The following is a 21,366-nucleotide window of genomic DNA, read 5'->3' as shown; positions in this document are numbered from 1 at the left end:
TCAGCAAGTTGCGGCTGGCCTGGCAAAGGCTAAAATGCATTAGCTTGTATTAGACACACACACACACACACACGACTGTTTGTTTCTTCTACTGCTCTGTTCAGTCTCTGCTTTACTTCTAATATTTCTATAACAATGTACAAAAAAAAGTTTTTCCTTGTCTCCGTCACCAAGGTGCTTCAGTGATATAATTAAGAAATAAAATGGATAATTAAACTGTGATTGGCTTGTGACCAGTCCAGGGTGTACCTCACTACTGAAGTCAGCTGGGATAGGCTCCAGCATACCCCCTCAACCCTATTGAGTATAAGCAACATAGAAAACGGATGGATGAAAAATAAATAATATGCAATACAATGCAAAAATAACATTTGAAAAATAATGCTAAATTTGTATGGACAGTGTGTGTGTGTATATGTATTTTTTTTTTAAACACTGATGGGCTATATCTCCTAGGACCATGAATGGAACCTGATCTGATTGGTCTCTACTGTACAGTCGGTACTCGTTAATAGATTAAAGAAAAAGAACAATGGCAGGTCTTAGATGTGTACAAGGAGATTCTATGTGTATATCTATATACATATGTCGGCCTAACAGCGACATCATATCAAATGTCCACCTATGTTACTGTTTATGCTTCTTTCTGTTTGTTTTCAGACTCTTTCTCTCTGACTGGAGCTCCTCTGGGGGTCTGGAAGAGGATGGAGCGAGGAGGGGAGAGTCCCATCACACAGGACAGTCCTGAGCGCAGGGGAGGTGGAGGCAGCAGCCCAGACATTGGCAGCCTGCCGCCACCGGGGAAGAAGGGGCGCCTGGAGCTCAACGGCAGCCCCACAGGGCCACGTCTGCGCCACAACGGGGCACCGCTGAGACCCCTGGGAGGTAAGTCATGTGATGAGGCGTGAGAAAGATTTTTTGTTATTCATTGTTTTGTTTTTTTTTTTAACCCTCTTTCACACAGAGAACCAGCAAAATAGACAGACAGTCCAGCAAATATCAGTCTGTACCTTTTACACAGAACCCAGCAAAGGCAGAATATTGCCACAATGTTTGCGCTTTCACACAGTAGTAACTATTCAACACACAGAGCCGGCATTTCCTGACACACAGATGCTGTCCCACCTCTGTTACAACTCTAAATATATTTCCAAAGGCTGAGTGTATTTCACTGAGAACAGTCATGTAAAACACACCTTTCATACACCGCATTTGCGCAAAAAAAGGAAAAATGCCGCATATGTTAGACTGCTGAGGTCACGCTATTTTTCCTTCTAAACTGTTGAAGCTCTAAAGTCGAACGACCCAGGAAAAATACACATCTAAAATTCCACACAAGTCACAGCTCAGTTCAAAGTTCAAAATTCAAAATTAAAATATACTGTTCAGTGATTTGTACCGTTTATGGTGGTTAACGTCTTCTTTTTCTACCATGTGAGACTTGCTTTGTGATTAGCTTCTTTTTTCACTTGGATGAGATGTTAAGAACGTTAAAATGCTCCTAAACATTGCCTGTACAGTTTTTAAAAAATGTTTTTTTAATGACAGTTTAACCTTGGAACAGATTATTTCTATTTTCATTATTTCCGATGGGAAACAAAACAACAAAATGGAAGTTGACAAGCATCCCGGAACGGAGTGCATTGAAACTAGATTGGTTTGTGGCTATGATCCGCTTTGAACCTTTGACCTCTGGCAACTGTGCACAAAGGCAGTACTATTTTTACAGGTCTGGTGGGTGGTGGTGTGTGTGTGTGTGTGTGTGAGAGAGGTTCCACGACAAATAAAGGTGATTGCAGCATATAAACATGATTTACACCACTCACTGTGGATTGTTATCGATCGCAGTATTCGCAAAGAAAGCTGCTTTTTTGAATAATTTATTCATGCTACTACCATACGTTGTCCCCAAGTTTAAACCCCAAGAGCGGTTTTCCCTTTGACTAAAATTAGAGCGACATTTATACTTTTGGACGCTCCTCCTCAATATTTATCATAAAACATTCCTGGGGTTCTTTTGCCGGAATGAGAAACATCAAATTTGCGGCATGTGTGGTTTGTAGGGCAAGGGGTTATCAAAGCAAGCAAGGAGGAGGCAAAGACAGATGAGGGAAAAAGGTGATGATGGAAGGTGCTATGGGAGGAGGAAGTAAGGAGAAAGGGGTTTCCTGGTGCCGAATGGGCCAATAATAACGACAGGTTTTTCCTCTAAAGACAGGAAACTCGACATGTCTTAGCCAAACCGCACGGCTGCCACAAGGACACACACACACATATATCTTATTTTAAAACCCCCCTCATACATATTAGCGGGATTAGAGGTTTGAGGCCGCGTCGCATCATCCAAACCAGAGCATGGTGAGCACGACAAGAACTCTGAAAAGCGAGAGGGAGCGAGCACAGCAGAGCTGTTCCGCGTTGACAGTTATATTTCCCTGCTGGGGGAAAAAATTCACTTACTCCAATTGGCACAGCGCTCCGGTGTGTAATTCACTCGTCGAGCGCCTGGAGGCCTGCGAGCTGCAGTGATTAATGAGGAGGAAATAGAAATATAGGAATTGACTGATTAAAACAATGAGCGGGATGGAGCGAGGGGAGGTTAATGCTACAAAGAGTCTGGTGCCATGTGCCCGCCGTAAAACACATTGCCCCGCATTATTAGTGCTGGGACGCTGCCTAATGCTCTCTAGTCCATCATTCTTCAAGCGCTGCTTTCGTGTTGTGTCAGCTGACAGGTGGCTCCAAAACAAAAGGCTTTAGGTATAAAAAAAAAAAAGATGAGGGAAGGAATTAGTTAGAGCGGGCAACCCTAAGGACATTGGACATTTACATAAGCAGAGAGAAGTTTGTCTTCTTAGAACATGTGCGAGAAGGTCACACATGAAGGCCAGGAAGAAACGTCTTGAGTCTCATTTCAATTCAGACAATTCAGTTCCTTTTCTCATTTTATTGTGTAGTCAAGTTCATTCATTCATTCATTCATTTTCTACTGCTTTTTCCTCACGAGGGTCGCGGGGGGTGCTGGAGCCTATCCCAGCTGTCTTCGGGCGAGAGGCGGGTTACACCCTAGACTGGTTGCCAGCCAATCACAGGGCACATACAGACAAACAACCACTCACATTCATACCTATGGACAATTTGGAGTCACACATGCACAGGGAGAACATGCAAACTCCACACAGAGATGGCCGAGAGTGGAATTGAACTCAGGTCGTGCAGAGAAGGGCATAATAAGAATCCAAAAACTTACCACTTCCCCATGGAATGAGAGGAATCTTTTTTTCACAGAGCACATATAGACAAACAACCATTCACACTCACATTCATACCTATGGACAATTTGGAGTCACCAATTAACCTAGCATGGGGGGGGGGGCCCCTTCCAGGATGACCAGGCAGCAATGGATGTCAAGTGGGCAACATATGACATTATAAATATATAAATATAAACAAAGTAAATCCAAATAACACAATAGTCCACTTCATAGATGAAGTGACATCAGAAAAGTTTGCCGCAATCAGCCAAAATATCTTGTCAGCACATCATCACTGTGATCCATTGATTGGTCGGCAGTGAACTGTCCACCAACCCCCCCCCCAAAAAATTACCCTTCTACATGCCTTGCTATGGAAATGATGATTAGAACTGTCAACTGCATGAGATCATCCAAGTTCATGAAGAGTATCTGAAATAATATCTGGTCTCCTTGCTAGGTCTGATGATTCCCGTTTTCTGTGTGGTGGAGCAGTCGGACGGCGGGATCCAAGTAGATGGATGTGATGGAAGGGAGGAGCATGCAGAGTTTGTCTTGGTGCGGAAGGACATCCTCTTCTCTCAGCTGGTGGAGACGGCCTTGCTGGCCCTTGGCTACTCGCACAGCTCAGCTGCACAAGCCCACGGTCAGTCTTACACAAAGAACATACTCACTACTGTATTATAAACGCAACACTTCTTTCATGAGTTGAAGCTAAATATGTAAAACTTTTTCTGCGTACACAAAAGGCCTACTTCTCTCGCAAATCTGTGTTCTCTTCTCCTTTGCCAAGCTAATCCATTCACTTCACAGGTATGGCATATGAAAATGCTGACTCGACAGCATGATTACTATTATGTGCCTCATGCTGGCTACAATAAAAGGTCCCTCTAAAATGTGCTATGCCCTATGTTTTAGATCTTTGAGTTCTGCTTATGAAAGATGGGAGCCAGTGTATAAAGTAGAAGTCTTAATGTGCATCTGTTTACTCCACGGAAACTATACTGTCACTTTGTACACACACTACTATGAAAGTGACCATGTAACGTGCACTACTACAGTGTTTAAAACAGGAGTGATCATTACGTTGATTGCTAAGGTACTGTGGGTCAGTTGCATGTGCTACCCACTTTGTTGATGTCAGTCAGCTGACAATAAGCTGCCCTCCTGGTTCACTGTTGCTCCTCCGTGGCAAAGATGAAATGGTGAACAGTGTTTCAGTGGCAAATGTAAATGCTAATTTCATCTTTATTATTCTGATGACTCGGGTTACTTTATAACTAAATGAATCAGTTTAAGTACAAATTGTATCATTAGAGTAAATAAACGCACAGTACTGCACAGTGAGTTAACAGTGTGCTTATGGCAGAGACTACTATATAATATTACATTTAAGATAGTGACAGTACTGATACAGTGAGCCTAAGACACTGTACAGGTAATGACAGTATTGTTACAGTATTTACACTACACGCTGTACTGCTAAGATGTATTCAAGAAAGACACCGCATTAGTGTTAGTTAGTGTGCACACTGACTGACACTGTTGTTACGTTGCCATATATTTAAGTGATACATCGTGCCGTGCAGACATCATACTGTCAGTGTTGACAGCAGTCACCGTTACACTGTAGTGTTACAGTGTGTTTAGATAGCGACAGATCTGATACAGTGTGACACTGTACTACTGTACTGGTACAGTATAGTGAGTACACACACACACACACACACACTGTATTGTATAAGTGTACTGTGTTTACAGCAGGCACTGCACTGAGAGTGGAAGTCGGCAGAAGAATGTTTCAAAAATACAACAGACTCTAAAGACTCAACAAAGAGTTAGACAGTATTGTGTGTGTCAAGAATGTGAGAACACATATGAAGTAAAAACCACAAAGAAGAAATGTCAGTATTGCACGCATGTTAGTCATCAGCAAAAAGACAGTGATGTACTCCTGTCCCGTTCGGTTTTGAAGACACAAAAAACCAAGAGACCCAACACAAGTTATGGCAAAGACAATCAGACATCTCCCATCTGTTAGCAATTTCAAACTGACTCTTTGTGTCTCTCATCGAACCCCCCCCCGGTCCAGTTCGATTTTCGGGAATGCATAAATACATACATGTGCTGTTTGTAAAATGTGGGAGATTACATGTGATTGAGTTTGTCGTATTGTTGCCGCTCATAAACACGCTGCTGCAGGTGATTTCCTTTTTTTACCGCTTCGAGGCCAGCGGCTTCTTATCAGGCCTGCAGACCACCTGGAGACAGAGGGCCGTTCTCCATAAAGCCTCTTGAGCCCAAATCTTCAAGCACAATAATCTAGTAAAAAGGGTAGTTTTGGTTTCTTTGCCTTTTGAAATGATTGATTTCAGCAGAGCTGTGTTTTTAAAACAGTCCTGTTTAAATTACCTGTTAATTACCTCCACCAAAAAGCAAAAAAAAAAAAAAATCCACAACACTTGCTCACTGGCTTTGTTTTTCTTACTTTCAATTTATATTTCTGCAGAAATGCACTAAACCATACAAACAACCAACAGCTCATGTGATTCAAGCTAAATCAAAAGTACTCAGGCTGGCTTCAGGGGGCTTCCACTACCAAGTATTGAAAGGACACAATGAGTTGGCAGAAATAGTTGCTCAAACCAGCAATAAATGGCACCATATGGACTAATACCATAAGGACTAATTTAGGTTTATTAGTATGTTCCTTTATGCTGTTGATCACTTCTGTTTGAGATACGATTTTCTTTTACTATAATGTCATCTGATGAATGTGAGTGTGAATGGTTGTTTGTCTATATGTGCCCTGTGATTGGCTGGCGACCAGTCCAGGGTGTACCCCGCCTCTCGCCTGAAGACAGCTGGGATAGGCTCCAGCACCTCTGCGACCCTCGTGAGGAAAAAGCGGTAGAAAATGAATGAATGTCATCTGTTGGACATGTGTGGGCTCTACACGTCAATATTAATGCTTAATGCTAGTGCATGTGTGTGTGTGTGTGTGTGTGTGCACGCACATGCATGCACACGCGACTAAACTTTATTTAACCTAGGCAAAGATGCGTGGAAAAAGAGTTGAGAATAGTGAGCAGTCATGCAGCGTCACAGACAAAATAGACACACCTCCCATCCCGGACTTCTCTCTAATGAATACTTTTTGTTTTTTAAAACAACCATTTATGTTAACTGAATAATTTCTGGCTTAAATTATACATTTTTCCCTCTGCGGTCCACAACCAAAATTACACAGAGCCCCGGCTATTTTTGCCCTGTTTGAATTGTGTCCTGCATTCTTGCGTCCTAGTGGTGTATTTAAAGTCCCGGCCGAGGACCACGGCCATTCTTTAATTAGCCCAGGCCAGCAATTAAGTGGGAGATATTGTTTATTTCAATTATAAGGGTCTGAAGGCTTTTATAGCACGGATGGGCGCAGACGTGTACTTTATGGCTTTAAGTCGGCAAACAGCGAATGGCGGTCAGCATTGTTGCAGTGCCACGTCTGACGGGTCACTGCGGCAACAAGGACACTGGACATTCGGCTTGGAGGGAACTTTCCGGAATCCCACTGTGGGCTCTTTTGGCTGCTGCTTGCTTTACCTCAGAACGCTTCACCAATGCTTCATACACTATGTTAAAAAATTAATGAATATACATGGACTCACTGAGCTAAAGGGGGATGTTTGTCCTATTAGATACAATAAAAAAGGAGAGGCTGCCTTTATAAAGATAATATTCATTTAACAACATTTATATCTTAAGCAGGGGTCTCAAACTCAATTTACCTGGGGGCCACCGGATCTAGGTTCTGGGTGAAGCCGGGCCGCATCAGGTTTTCAAAACAACCCCAAAACGCATTTATTAAAAACTGGAAAAAAAATCAATTAAAAAAAACTATATTCAATGCTTTTGCTTCTGCTATACCCTACACTTTTTCAGTACTTTGGTTCCGGTTTTCCACACCAAAATAAAACATTCCACTGTTCTCAAATATCTTAATTTTTATTTTTCTATACACAAAGATAAAAAAATAAACAAATTAAGAATAAAGACAATAAATCAATCAATCAGTAATAAATAAGTAAAATAATAAAACAGCAAATAAGAAAAACATAAGAAACCACATACAGTTGGTAGAGAAATTATTTTTTTCAGATTAAAATGTACAGTATTAACAGTTATTTAACCTTTAACATGAACATTAATGAAACTTAATAATTTTACCCAATTGGCAAGTTAGCATCGTACTCAGTTCCATCTCGGAGCAGCGTCGTAACTTTTAACAACATGTTTGATGAGATGCTTTATCTTGATGTGTATTTTCCGTTTTATTCCAAATCATTTCCTGCATTTATTTGCACCCAGCATCATAAGCCTTTAGCTTCATTGCTAATCCAAAGCAAAACAGGGCAGGGTAACAGGGTAGGGTAACAGTATGGGCGGGGCAAAATCATGTTGTGTCCGGTGTGCACACAGCTTTAAGCTGTCATTTCAACATTAAACTTTGGTATCAAGGTGGGGGCCTCAAACTAGCGTCTCGCGGGCCGCGGGTTTGAGACCCCTGATCTTAAGCAATACTAAACTAGATGAGCATTGTTATTGTTAGATATGTGTATGCATGTGTACCTCATGTTGTGGTCCAGTGTGTGCTCATTCATTCTTAAGTCTAGATGGCACGTGGAATTGTTGATGTGGAAACAACAATTTCAACTTTTAAATGTGGACAACAAGCAGAGAAGCAGGCCCCTGACCAAAAAAACGATCAAATCAATTATTAACGGCGTCACACTGGGAGCTTGCTAGTGTGTGTGTGTGTGTTTGCTTGTCAGCGGTTGCATGTAGATGTCCTAGGTGGGTTTGTGCATTGTCTGCTTATTTATTCACGCGTTTGACTACAGAGGGACAATTATCAGGCGTGCTGAGTGCAGCCATGGTTCCTTTTAGACAAGACCCACACACAAAAACAACAATAAGTGAAGAGATGGAGGAAAAGGATGTGTTATTCAGAAATGTGTTATTTGGGATGCGTCATTCAGAATTACATTTTTCCCCCCGTCAAAATATGCATTTACATTTTGCAGTATAGCGTTTTTGGCAAAATATGTGGTTTTCCAGTTAGGATGTAATTATTGACAATTATGTGACAATTATATATGTTCTTTGTTTAAAAAATGTACCATGTCAAAGTGTATTTTTTTTTTTAAATAAGGGAAAGAACACTGGCATGACACGAGACACTTCTTTAGGTCACCCGCACAGTCTAATGGGACACAATAATAAATTTTGTAACATGACTACCTCATAAGTCCAACCTGAATACTATTATCTTTGTATAGGCAGTTTTTTGTTTGTATTGGATCTCATTTGATTAGACAAGTGAAGAGATACATTAAAAAAAAAACTGAATTTCAAATGAGGGGGGTGGGAAAGAGACAGGTCTGGATCTCATTTAGAGGACAATAATGTGATTACCTTTGTTTAAGTTTTACAGCTCGAGCCAACCAGCGCATGTGTGACTGTGTGTTTATGAGCCCATCTCTCTTGAATGTACACGATTTTGATAATCCGAAATCAGACATTCAACATGCTGTTTGAATCAGGAAGTCAAATCAGAATGCCAGAGACACAACACAACTAACTGATTGTAAGGCTAAAATGAGGACGATGTACGTATAACATAAGATATACGTTAATATTACACAAACAAGAATTTTTTTTTTTTGCTAACATACACATTCACTACTAACCGTTTTGACACTGTCTAAGACGCTGGTATGGAGGACAAGGCAATGTCAAGAGACAATATGCTACAAGATGGCAAAAGTACAAAGAGATCAAAATTTGACAAGATTTCCCATTCAGAAAAAAACTGTTGTGTGATAAGAAATTAATCATATGTCACTCGTCTCTCGACTCCAAACAGGAAAGAGTTCACTCTTAGCCCCTTTTCCACTGCAGTGGTCTTTGATGCTGGTGCAGATTTAGTTCAGAGCTGGAGTTGAACCAGTGTTAGCCATGAAAAGGTTCTACACCAAATTCATTTTCTATTTTCCTGGCGAGTCAATGCCTGTGTTAAAGGTGTTCTTCAATGGCGGGAGAGTGCTGTGAACGGACAAGGACTTCTCCCGCTCTGTTCTTTTGAAAGCAATTCTGTCACTCAAGAGGCTGGAGCTGACATCTGCAAATTATCCGACTGTAAGATGGGATGCCACCGGTGTGAAATGTACACTGTTGACCCTTTATTTGGTTTTGCATAAAAGGTACATGCAGATACATGCCAGATATTTACAATGTAGTCATTTTATAGGATTTCTATGTGAAAGGGGATGACAATTCAGAGTTTTGACTGGTTGACTTTTAGGAAACAGCCATTCAGTTGATTATAATTGTGGGTTAAAAGATGTACCGGCTTCTTTAGCTAATTTTTAATCAAACACTGAACACAGACCTCAGCTACTATTTGCCTCTAAGCTACATCAAAGTACCAACACACACTGATGCTTTGTTGTTCCATGCCCAGGTATCATCAAGGTAGGGAGGTGGAACCCTCTGCCCATCCACTTCCTCACGGATGCCCCGGACGCTACGGTGGCCGACATGCTCATGGAGGTCTACCACATGGTCACTCTACGTATTCAGCTACAAAGGTCAGAATAACGTAATAATAATGTTTTTAATGTTCCCACAATGACTGCTTTTAATGCGCTGATGTCATTGTTGATGTCGATAATAGTAATATTGAAGCACACAACAATGCTGCAATGATTTATCTGTCATCAGACTCCGAGAAAGAGAGTGGAGCCGCAGTCTTGATGGACAGATAAACACAGATAAAATCCAGATGAGAGACGTATTTTTTGGTACTGTCTTGGCACATACCAGCCAGGTTTTGTTTACGTGTTCATGTGCATATCCATGGCGGTGAGCTTTGGTGCATAATCCTATGGTGATTTCTTTAAGCCTTAAACGAGGCCCAGTTGGAGCTGGAAGTTTTGGGGTTGAGTTAGGAGATGAGTAGGCACAGTAGGACAGTTAAAATAATAGGCCTGGCCTATTTGTGTTTTTTAACAATAACACAGGATCTTGTTTATTATGTTAAACCACATTCAAAATAGCTTTAAAAAAATTACAGATAGGAAATAATATAAATATTCCATTCCAGACTAAAGCTACCCCACATATTCATTCATTTATTTTCTACCGCTTTTTCCTCATGAGGGTCGCGGGGGGTGCTGGAGCCTATCCCAGCTGTCTTCGGGCGAGAGGCGGGGTACACTCTGGACTGGTCGCCAGCCAATCACAGGACACATATAGACAAACAACCATTCACACTCACATTCATACCTATGGACAATTTGGAGTCGCCAATTAACCTAGCATGTTTTTGGAATGTGGGAGGAAACCGGAGAAAACCGGAGAAAACTCACGCATGCACGGGGAGAACATGCAAACTCCACACAGAGATGGCCGAGGGTGGAATTGAACCCTGGTCTCCTAGCTGTGAGGTCTGCGCGTTAACCACTCATCCACCGTGCTGCCCCCCACATATTCATACAAGTTTTAAAATAAGTTCACCACTGGTGTTATTGAAAATAAAAATAATCTTAAAACGTACAATCTACTAATGTAAATGACTTTTTTTTGTAGTTTTTCCAAGCTGGAGGACCTGCCCTGCGAGCAGTGGAACCATGCGACCGTCAGGAACGCTCTCAAGGAGCTCCTGAAGGAAATGAACCAAAGCACTTTGGCCAAAGAGTGTCCTCTGTCGCAGGTGAGGGAGGAAAAAAAAAAAAATCATGTCACGTCACCCTGTCTTAGGTCGACGTGTATGCGACACAAGCTGGGAGAAAATAAAACATCTTGTGATTAATAACTATTGCTACATTTTAATCAAACTCTGGCGTGTTTTAACTCCCCAGCTGCATGTTTAGCGCTCTGGCCGCATCATAATGGCTGCTGTGGGAGATTTATGTGCTTAAATGGAGCTCTGGTGGGGGTGTTGATGGCAGCAAGCATATCAATTGCAAGCATATGTGTGTGTGAGAGAAAGAGGTTGGAGATTCCCTCGCTGCTCTATACTGGGGGAAGTTTCCATGGGTGGCTTCCAGTCGTGATTACTGACAGATTTTGTGTGTGTGTGTGTGTCACATGGCTTTTCTTATGTGCAACTGTAAACATTTCATATCATGCCGGCTATTAATTAACTCTCCTGTGTCTCTGTCCCTCAGAGTATGATCTCGTCCATTGTGAACAGCTCCTACTACGCCAATGTCTCCACTGCCAAATGCCAGGAGTTTGGTCGGTGGTACAAGAAATACAAGAAAATCAAAGGTAACATTACAGGTCTGTCCCACACCATTACATTTGTTCCAATATCCAATTCATTTTCCCAGAAACAATGAAAATAAGAATTCATCTGTTCCAAGGTTTTATGTTTCCCCATCATTAAACTTTTTAAGTAGCATAATTCATTGGTGCAAAAAGAATATACTGTATAAAGTACAGTAGAACCTTGCTTAGCATTTGCCACAGTTGAAAATGTATGCCACAACTTTGCTTCGGTTTCAGTGCATTCTCCAGTTAGCATACAATATGGCTCGTGTCATACGTATGTTATTAAATCACTGTGTGAGTCCAACTGTGTTCTTAATATATTTTTTTAAATCACAAAATGCCCTTCCTTATTAGCATCATACCAAACAAAATGGCAGCCAGAACTGGACATTACGTCGCCGTTTATGTCATCAGCAGTTGACTTCCAAAAATGTTAACACAAAACACGTTTTTATAGTTTTACATGCATATTGAACATTTAAGATCAGTCTTCCAAAGTTTCCAAAGACACAATATGGCAGCAAGATCAATCAAAACCACCTTTCCGTTTTCAGTCACTTCAAGAATCACATCTTCAATGAAGGTAAAAGTAACCTTATGTGTTAATTTATCCCATCATTTATATGTATGTATTTCTATACATTTTAAATAGTTTTCAGAATGTCAAGCTATAATTGGATGATAATTTGAATACTAGAACTATAATCCCGTGTTTTGTGTTAACATTTTTGGCTTTCTAGAACAGATAATTGATGATTGGGTTAATCCTCCTTTTCGGCTAGAGTTGGACCTTCTAGAACAAATTAATAACACTAACCAGAGTTCCACTGTAACTGTTGAATAAACCTGGAGCAACCTGTGCTGTTGAGTACTGCTTTTGATTTTTTTCATCATTATTTTTTAGCTCTATCGTTGTTTTGCACTATTTGAGCCACCCTTACCAAAATTAAAAAGCCAGAGAAAAATACAATCAAACAGGCACTGAAGTGAGGTAGATTAGCTGATTACTATTTTTTAAATGTTCGATTCTGGGTTTTTTGTAGTCCCAGAGCATATTGTTGTATCTTTCCCAACCATTCCAAGTATTACGGTGTAGCTTTCCATAGGCTTGGTAGTGGTATCTTGAGTTAAGCTATGCCCTATGAAACGTACCCTCTCTGTATGTCTGAGTATGTTAACTATTTTTAACATTTTTGTACAACAAACTAGTAAACGTCACTTTGTGTGTTTACTTTGTGCAGTGGATTATTTGGAGAAGATGTGGTCTGGCCGAGATCCCACTGACATCAAAAGTAAGCAATCTAATCTTTTTGTCTAGTGCTTGGTTAGCAAACTGATGAACTTGTCTTATTGACAGTCGAACGAGACAATATGGCCGACTTCTGTTTGCTGGGCCAAAGACCTCCTCCTCACTTGGCTGGCCTGGCTCAGCTAGGCCACCTAGGAGGTGGCAGTCCCCTCCTAAAGGCGGCTTCTGGAGATCCACAGGCGCCCTCTCAGCCTCCCCAGCAGCCTCCTCCTCCCCAGCAACAGCCCTCGCCCCATGGTCCCCTCCACCACAGCCCCCCACTCCACGCGGGCCAAGTGCCCGCTCCGCCACCTCCCCACCCGCCCGGCGCCCTCCAGCCCCTGCTGGGCCCAGGTGGGCTGCTCTCACCTCAACTCTCCCCACAGCTCGTGCGTCAGCAGATCGCGATGGCCCACCTCATCAACCAGCAGATAGCCGTCAGCCGCCTGCTGGCCCACCAGCACCCGCAGGCCCTCAACCAGCAGTTCCTCAACCACCCGCCCATACCACGGGGCTCGACTAAAGTCGGTGGCGACCACCCTGTGACCAACCCCTCAGCCGCTGAAGTGTCGTCGGAAATCTACCAGCAGGTCCGAGACGAGCTGAAAAGAGCCAGCGTCTCTCAGGCAGTGTTTGCCCGTGTGGCCTTCAACCGCACACAGGTATGTTAGGACAGCGTGGTCAACATGGAGGGAGAAGACGCCAGAACAAAGTTGATCATCTAGCCTCTGAAGGCATGTTTAGCTAAGCTGTTGATTCCACTGAGAACAGGCAAGGAAAGATAATTACTTGAATTGATTGAGCTCCACTCACTGTCAGAGACGTGGGGCTCATTTGCGGACACCCACATGGAGGTATTTTCAGCAGGATTAGCAGAAAGCATGGTGGGATAGCTTGCCGGGTCATTAGGCCTCTATTTCCTGCAGGGGCGCCAACACCTGATGTATTCAAGGCTGCGCTAACCTATTTACTGCACACCCCATTAGAGCAATGTAATGAGGGCTCATAGACCTGCAGGTGGCAACTCCACTTTCAACGCTGACAATCCCAGGAAGACTTTCAATACAATGCCCACTATTTGTAGAGCTGGCCATAAAATGGAGAAGGAACGGGAAGTTCCTAACCTGTGGTTAGCTGCTCTTTTCAACATGGGGGGGGGGAAGTGTCTGTCCAGACCAAACTAAACGATATCTAATGTTAAGTATGTTTGAGCAATAATGTAATATTTTTTACAATCAGTGCTCATGCTCGGGTATCTTTGACAATATTTTGCTTACGCTAATAGTGACGGTAGAGTGATGCTAACTTAAGGACTTGTGCCAGAAGTAAAATGGGTGATATAATATGCATGATCACATACTACAGTATTAATTGGCCCTGTACCCTAGAAACCGCCCATGAATGATACAGGAAAAGGCCGAAATGATACTGTGTCAAAGCCCAGGGCAGTGATACTGATCAAATATAGAGTTTAACCATGTCCAGTATCAGCCCCCGTAGCTGTCCACTCTGTCCACAGAGCGCGCTGCTCTGGTATCGTGCCCGTGAAACAACCAATCAGAGAACAGCACACGAGTGCTTAGTGCCTAGTGCTTCTCCAGTCACCAAAAAACCCAAACTTGATTAATGGAACTTTAATTGTCAGACATTGATAAGATAAGACTGTTGATAAAATATTATTGTTGAAATATTTTTGCAATTGTTGTGTTTACACTGTTTAGATATAATACATGTAATAAACTGAACATTTTCTGGAAACAAAATGGTCTTTTGATTAAATAGTACGTGATAATAAGCTCATGATTAAATAGTATGTGATAATAAGCCTTCGGTCTCGGGCTGATACTGACACTTGGGGGCATGATACCTGGCCTGATACCAGACAAACCATGTGATAACCTGTAAATATATACATATGATAGACGATATAAATTGGGCCTACGATAGAGATTTTAAATATATGTTGATGATGCAATCCAGTGGTAAAGTATTAAATAGGTCAAATCAATAATTGATGCTTATATAGCAATATTGTACCCTGAGAGAGCCCTCACCTTCGAGACAACATGAAACATTTACTTTTGCCAAGAGGTTTGACATTGTGGTAAAAAGCTCTTGTTCGCTCAGGGTCTGCTGTCAGAGATCCTGCGGAAGGAGGAGGACCCTCGTACAGCCTCGCAGTCACTGCTGGTCAACCTGAAAGCCATGCAGAACTTCCTCAATCTGCCCGAGGGCGAGCGGGACCGAATCTACCAGGAAGAGCGGGAGCGCACCATGAACCCTTCGGTGGGCCTACCTGCCTCCAACTCGTCCAACCCCAGCGCTCCTCGCCTCTCGCAGGTAAAACCTGCCTCGTAAGGCTGACTTAGGGTTGTATGACATACTGTAAATGCTATATTTCCATATGCTGCGTTTCCTTTGTATGTGTGCATAGAAAGTGTGGGAGAGGAGCTTGGATGAGCAGATAACGCCTGATACCTGGGCCTCCATTTGGAAGAACAAGAATAAGATAACCAACTCGGTAAGCCCTCCGCCATCAGCACATTGTGTACGCTTAAGTGAATAATGTCTGCCTTTTTCATCTTTTAAACAAATTCCCTGTATAATGGAACAACAACTTCAAAGTCAAATCACTGTAAACATAATGATGTAATACAGCATTTACAGCAAAGTGAGTGATAAAGATTTTTCACCCCCCTCTGATGTCAGGGCAAATGGCCATTCTTTCATGGCTCGGGGTGAACGTGTGGGATATTATTTATTATGGCTACATCAGATTATCTCAGCATCGTTTAGGCGTCGGGAATGTAAGCTAGCCAGTCTGTGCACGTCTGGGAGACGACATCAAAACAATGCAAGCGCTCCGAGGTGAACGCACGTATTGCAAACAGCTACAACGCAATAGAAGGATGAGAGGCGACAAATTGAGTTTGATCCGCATACTTGACTTTTCAAGAATTCAACTGCATGATGTTAGACATTCACAGCGTATTTCAGGCATCATCCAAATCGTATATATGGTTTGGAGAACTTAAGCTCAAATGACATCAGAAAAAATGTCATCAAACCTGATGGAGAAACCACATTTGACCAATTTTGAGCTCTGAAGCAAAGCGGTCAAGATTTGTATTTGAAAACAGCCAACTAAGGGAATACAGGAACAGGAAAAATACAAAGTGAGGGGAAACGTGATAACGTGATACAAATAAAACCCCACAAGGACTGTTCAACAATTGTTATCCTGGCTTCTAAGTCATTGAATGTATGAGAATTTATCAGTTTATGTGAACTCACTATTCTAGACCTGAATTGATGCATACAAAAGAGTGGACATTTGTCAAAACATGCACCCGTACTGTGCTGCCTGTGTTATTTTTCTCACAAATCTGTTATTAAACTTCGTAAGTTGGACCCACTTGAATTTTCTCACATAGCTCACATGCATACCACAAAACTGTAACTTTAAGGTGTTTAGCGACTCCGTAATCAGGAAAAAGCCGAAACAAACAAACAAACAAAGCCATATCACACATTCAGGGGCCTGACAAGCACACTCAATTTACTGTGTACATGATATGTCCCCATCCCAGCCAAAGCCATCAGGCCCCGCCCCTGACCTCCCCATCAAGCTGGAATCGCTGGTCAACATCACGTCAGGCATCTACGACGAAATTCAGCAGGAGATGAAAAGAGCCAAGGTGTCCCAGGCTCTGTTTGCCAAGGTGGCAGCCAACAAAAGTCAGGTCAGGAAACACAGACAATGCATGCAAGTTTTTTTTTTTTTGGGAGGGGGGCAACATAAAAAGGGGACATGGTGGGAATAATAAATTGATAAGACAGAGGTGAATGCCAAATAACTGCGTGTGAAGAATGATGCTATTTTGTCGACAGCTTATATGTATCAGGCCAGCCGGGTGTAAGCGTGACAAGGGGCCATATACATTTTCTTTACAGTATTGCATGCTTGTGTGTGTGTGTGTGTGTGCACAGTTAGTGAGGGTCCCTGAGCTTGAGGGGGTGGGGAGGTGTCACAGTTCGGTGCACCCATCTGCTGCAGCTGGCCACAAGGACGGAGGGAGCGAGCGCTGATCAGGCTATTAGCGTCGCACGCTGCCTGAGGTGGCTGCTTGAACACAACAGCTGGTGTCACAAACAGAGCCAGTCTAGCAGACATAATTGAATCTTCTCCAGCTTTTCTACCACCCCAAAGCAGCAGCATCATCATCATCACCACCACCCGTCCTGGCTCAACATTTACCTCACACAACATGCATTGGAAACTTATTCTTTGCTGGTTTCCCGTCATTGCATCCTCCCTGCATACAGTCTATCGCTCTTACATGAGCTCAGCTTATCTTAAACAGCAAAGACCAAAGATGGAGGGAAAGTGATTGTACAAAGTACTAACTTCTCTGCACTAGTGCATATTTTAAACTGTTTAATATTCTAATCTATATTCAAATTTGAAAACAATTTCTCTAGATAAGTAGTAATGTTGTTATATCTTCTAGGCTCAAACTGTTGCCATCATAAAACCTTGATTACCCATACAGGCAAGGTTTTAAAGTCACATTTTATCATTCTGAACTCGAGTGTAAAAAGAAGTTAAGCACTGTACAACAAAACTAAAAGTACAAAACCTCTCACTTGATGAAGATGCCTGACAGACTCTTAATCTTTGATGAGCGATACAAGGTCAGGTAGCGGCATTTTACAGGGATTGCTGAAATGAAAATGTTTTGACTTTTAAAAGCATATTTTCCAGAAAATTGTGGTTGAACTCAAAATTTGGGGCATTCAATACCCTATTGGCAACGTTCCAGAAAAATCTGCTATTTCTAACCTAACACTTCAAAAAGATTGAAATGGCGTTCCTACTCTCAACTTCGACACGAACAACTTATAGAGGCATTGAACCAGTGGTCCTCAATTAACGTAATCCCTCATTTATCGCAGTTAATTGGTTCCAGATGCAACAATAATAAGTGAATTTATACAAAGTAGGGTTCCTTATTTATAAATCAAATATTTTAGTAACAGCACAACCTGTTTGACCTTCTAAATACTATTTTTAACATTAGAGGCCTGTAGCCCTCCTTTACACTCACATTACCCAATATAGTAACTAAGTTAGTCTAAGTTAGCTAAGTCTAACTAAGCTGTTGAAGACATAAATAAGGCTGTGTGTTGCAATAATTGTCTTCTATGTTCACTTAGACATTTTTATGCTTTAAATGTTTAGTTTAGGCAAACTATATGAAATATTTGCCTAAATATGCATTTTTGTTCGTTCATAATAGGCCATATTCAAGCACATTAATTATCCCTAATTGGTCAGATGAAATCACATAGCTCTCCCATGACTAAAAGGTACCAAATATGGTGCTTTGACTAATAAAACTACGGTAGTTTCCTTCAGACTCCACTTTACCTATGGTCCATCTGTCTGCTCATAGGGTTGGCTGTGCGAGCTTCTCCGCTGGAAGGAAAACCCCAGTCCGGAGAACCGCACCCTTTGGGAGAACCTGTGCACCATCCGGCGGTTCCTGGCACTACCACAAACCGACAGGGACATGGCGTACGAGGAGGAGTCGCGACATCATCACAGCGAGAGGCTCCACACCGTGCTCCACCTACCGCAAGACACACAGGTACAAAAAGAGTAAACGCTGTGCCTGGGTGGCACAACAGGAAATGCCACGTTATTTACACTCAACGTTTGTCCTCAAGAACCAAATTAAACTAGTCCATCCCAAAGCTTTGATCTCCGAAGCCAGTCATCACCAACCTCAGTCATCGCGAACCTCGGTCCGGATCTGGACCCAATGATGGCCCTTTACGGACCCGTGATCAATTCAAGTGAATGTCAACTATAACATATAATCATGCTTGTGGACTGATCACAGCGACAGTTTGCGGGTTTAAATACTTATGTTATTACAGTTACGTGACAGCAAATGCAGTGACGTCACTCAAAAAGAGCCAATGAAATTGCCGGTTTACTTGCCAAGCGAATAAAAAATCATGGCGTGCTCAAAAGTAAGAACTATTGATCGTGAAAAGACAGACCAATATATGTTGTTCTGAAACTGAAACTGTAGTGTTGGTCAAAAGCAGAAATCTGACGCAACATAGATAGCCAGATAGCCATAGATAGCAGTCTGATGTGAGAGGGCGGGAAATAATGGCACTGAGAAGCCAGTATACATGATTTTATAGCACAGCATTCACGGTTTATACAGTCATTGTTTTATTATTTAAGGGAAATTTGGTCCCGTTTTCTTTTAAATGCAATTTAGGTCCCAGAATAATTGTATGTTATGGTTGTATGGTGATGTGCAGAATTTCATTTCATTTGATATTCATATTAGCTAGTCTGTTTAACGCAAAATAAGGCTTGGACCTCTGCTGTGAGAAAAAAATTGAATTCATTTTTCAGATCAGTAAGGTTTGACTTTGTAAATAACTTTGTTTTGGATTTCTTTGCCACATACTTAAAAGCAGCTACACATGATAACCCGCACGGAAAGCTTCCAGAATCTGTACCTATTCCATCTGTATTTTCTTGGATTTCTAAAAAGGGTCTGTTTGAATTTATTCCACCTGCACGTCCACTCTGCTGTGATTGGTTCCACTCAGCTTGTACAGCTAACAGCTTGTACAGCTTGTAGCCAGGCACGCCCACGTAAGAAAGTCCAGCTCACTGGGAGTGGTTGTAAGAACAACCTCTCTGAAATAGAGCGTTTAGAGCCATCCCAAACTTCTTTTTGGGCTCACTTCCAAATGGCGAAGCTAATTATCTGAAACTCTGGCATCATTTAACACGAAAATACAACATTCTAACAACTTTTATAGGTCAGAAAAGTGGAAAAAGCATAATGGGTCCTCTTTGAGCTGTAAATATGCCTCACATACTTATGAAACACAAGTTTTTAATTATAAAATGTATATGTATTTACCACTGATGAATGATAATGAGTGATAGAATAGACGAATCAGAATCACAGGCTAGCGTGTCTCACACCAACAATGGTGTGTTCAAGGATGTGAGAAAAAATATCAGTGAAGCATGAGGCAAAAACATGTATGGTATATACTTTATATTTATCACTCAAGACTGAGCAATTACATTTTTAACGTTTCATATGATTACACTTGCATTACAATTTAGAATGGTAATGTAATGTATTGTAATGGTTACAATTTGACCCAGGAACACATTCTCTCTATTTCCATTGGTTACCTATGAGAAAAACTGTTTAGAAATCTGTACAAATTGGACGTCAATCAGCTTTATGATTTCTGAGGTTCCACAACCAAGATTTGATTAATCTTCCAAACAGCCAACAACAACAACAACGGCGGCAAAGGGTCAAACGTCACAGTGTTGTTAATGCAATCCAGACCCGACAGGTCTTCCCAAACCACAAGACCCTCCCCTCTTGAAGTGCCACGCATAGTAGTAAACCACGTGCGGGCTTTGTATTAAAAAGACAGGAAGGAAGCTGTGGTGGCATGACGACATTCCCCTGCTCTACTGGCACAAAATTGTCCCTTTTACCGCATGTGGTGAAAAGCTTCTGGTTTATTAATGGCAAAGGAGGTGTAGTATATGTTTAATGTATCTAAATAATTATATACAGTATAAAAGACAAATATATATATATATTTGTCTGCTTTAGCTAGTCTGCAACCATATACACCACACATGTGTCCCATCTGTCTCGCACTCAAAGTTGGTAACGTGAGCGCTACTTTGTCTTCTGGACAATAGTAGGCAACTTTATAACAAGAGACGGCACAATAGAAATTAAAAATGGATGTAGAGTTCAGTGGAGTCACACAGAGATGATTGTTTACGTTTGGACAGCATGTGCAGTACATTTTTTTTCTTCTTCGTGAAGGGGCTTTGGGAGATCTCCGACTGTGTGTCTATTAGCTGTGCAGGTGTGTTAGATATGTGTGTGTGCGTGAACCCCCCCCCCAACCTCCACCAAAGCAGCATCACAATTCTTCCTGACTAACACGGCCGCGCTGCTCGCTCCACAGCTCTTATTCATATGGCGTTTGCAGTTAAGTGCGTCCCACAGCTAATTTGGCACAGCCTGCCCTTATAAATTATTTCTTTATTGTTTATGCTAAATTGATTTCTGCTGCAAGGCTCTGTGTGTGTGTCGAGGCAGCATGGACCCCAAGAGTCCAGCACTACAAGAAGAAAAAAAACAATTCACGGTACTCAGTAAATTTACTGTAGAAAAGATGCAAAATGGACGTCACACACAAAATGACGCTCAAGTGTTTGGTTTTGTCACAGGAGTCGTTTATGCTGGTATTTCTTGGTTAGTTAGCAAGTTACATACCGTAATTTCCGGACTATAGAGCGCACCTGATTATAAGCCTCACCCACTACATTTTTAGAGGAAAAACGATTTTGTACATACACAAGCCGCACCTGTATATAAGCCGCATGTGCCCACATTAAAACATGTAAAC

General features: G+C 41.8%; 2 protein-coding genes across 7 annotated transcripts in view; one reads left to right on the top strand and one right to left on the bottom strand.

The window, feature by feature from the left end:
* tbccd1 (TBCC domain containing 1) overlaps window positions 1-21,366 on the bottom strand; it is a 119,802-nt gene that overhangs the window by 42,573 nt on the left and 55,863 nt on the right. For 2 of the 3 annotated variants that reach the window (XM_058083070.1, XM_058083071.1), the window contains one exon: window positions 18,305-18,506. The gene's annotated coding sequence lies outside the window, so the exon portion shown is untranslated. Of the gene's footprint in view, window positions 1-18,304; window positions 18,522-21,366 lie in introns of those variants that run through there. The other variant, XM_058083072.1, reaches the window with a different exon arrangement.
* satb2 (SATB homeobox 2) overlaps window positions 1-21,366 on the top strand; it is a 34,898-nt gene that overhangs the window by 6,854 nt on the left and 6,678 nt on the right. For 2 of the 4 annotated variants that reach the window (XM_058083065.1, XM_058083067.1), the window contains exons 2-12: window positions 661-885; window positions 3,715-3,900; window positions 9,772-9,898; window positions 10,899-11,022; window positions 11,480-11,582; window positions 12,827-12,877; window positions 12,943-13,535; window positions 15,001-15,213; window positions 15,308-15,394; window positions 16,464-16,616; window positions 18,330-18,524. In XM_058083065.1, the coding sequence (XP_057939048.1) occupies window positions 705-885; window positions 3,715-3,900; window positions 9,772-9,898; window positions 10,899-11,022; window positions 11,480-11,582; window positions 12,827-12,877; window positions 12,943-13,535; window positions 15,001-15,213; window positions 15,308-15,394; window positions 16,464-16,616; window positions 18,330-18,524 (2,013 nt within the window). In that variant the 5' untranslated portion in view covers window positions 661-704. Of the gene's footprint in view, window positions 1-660; window positions 886-3,714; window positions 3,901-9,771; window positions 9,899-10,898; window positions 11,023-11,479; window positions 11,595-12,826; window positions 12,878-12,942; window positions 13,536-15,000; window positions 15,214-15,307; window positions 15,395-16,463; window positions 16,617-18,329; window positions 18,525-21,366 lie in introns of all 4 variants that reach the window. The other 2 variants (XM_058083066.1, XM_058083064.1) reach the window with 1 other exon arrangement.

This window comes from Doryrhamphus excisus, chromosome 9 (genome assembly GCF_030265055.1).
Source record: "Doryrhamphus excisus isolate RoL2022-K1 chromosome 9, RoL_Dexc_1.0, whole genome shotgun sequence".
Taxonomy (NCBI): Eukaryota; Metazoa; Chordata; class Actinopteri; order Syngnathiformes; family Syngnathidae; genus Doryrhamphus; species Doryrhamphus excisus.
The sequence above is the reverse complement of the archived record's forward strand: the minus strand, read 5'-3'. Positions and strand labels throughout refer to the sequence as shown.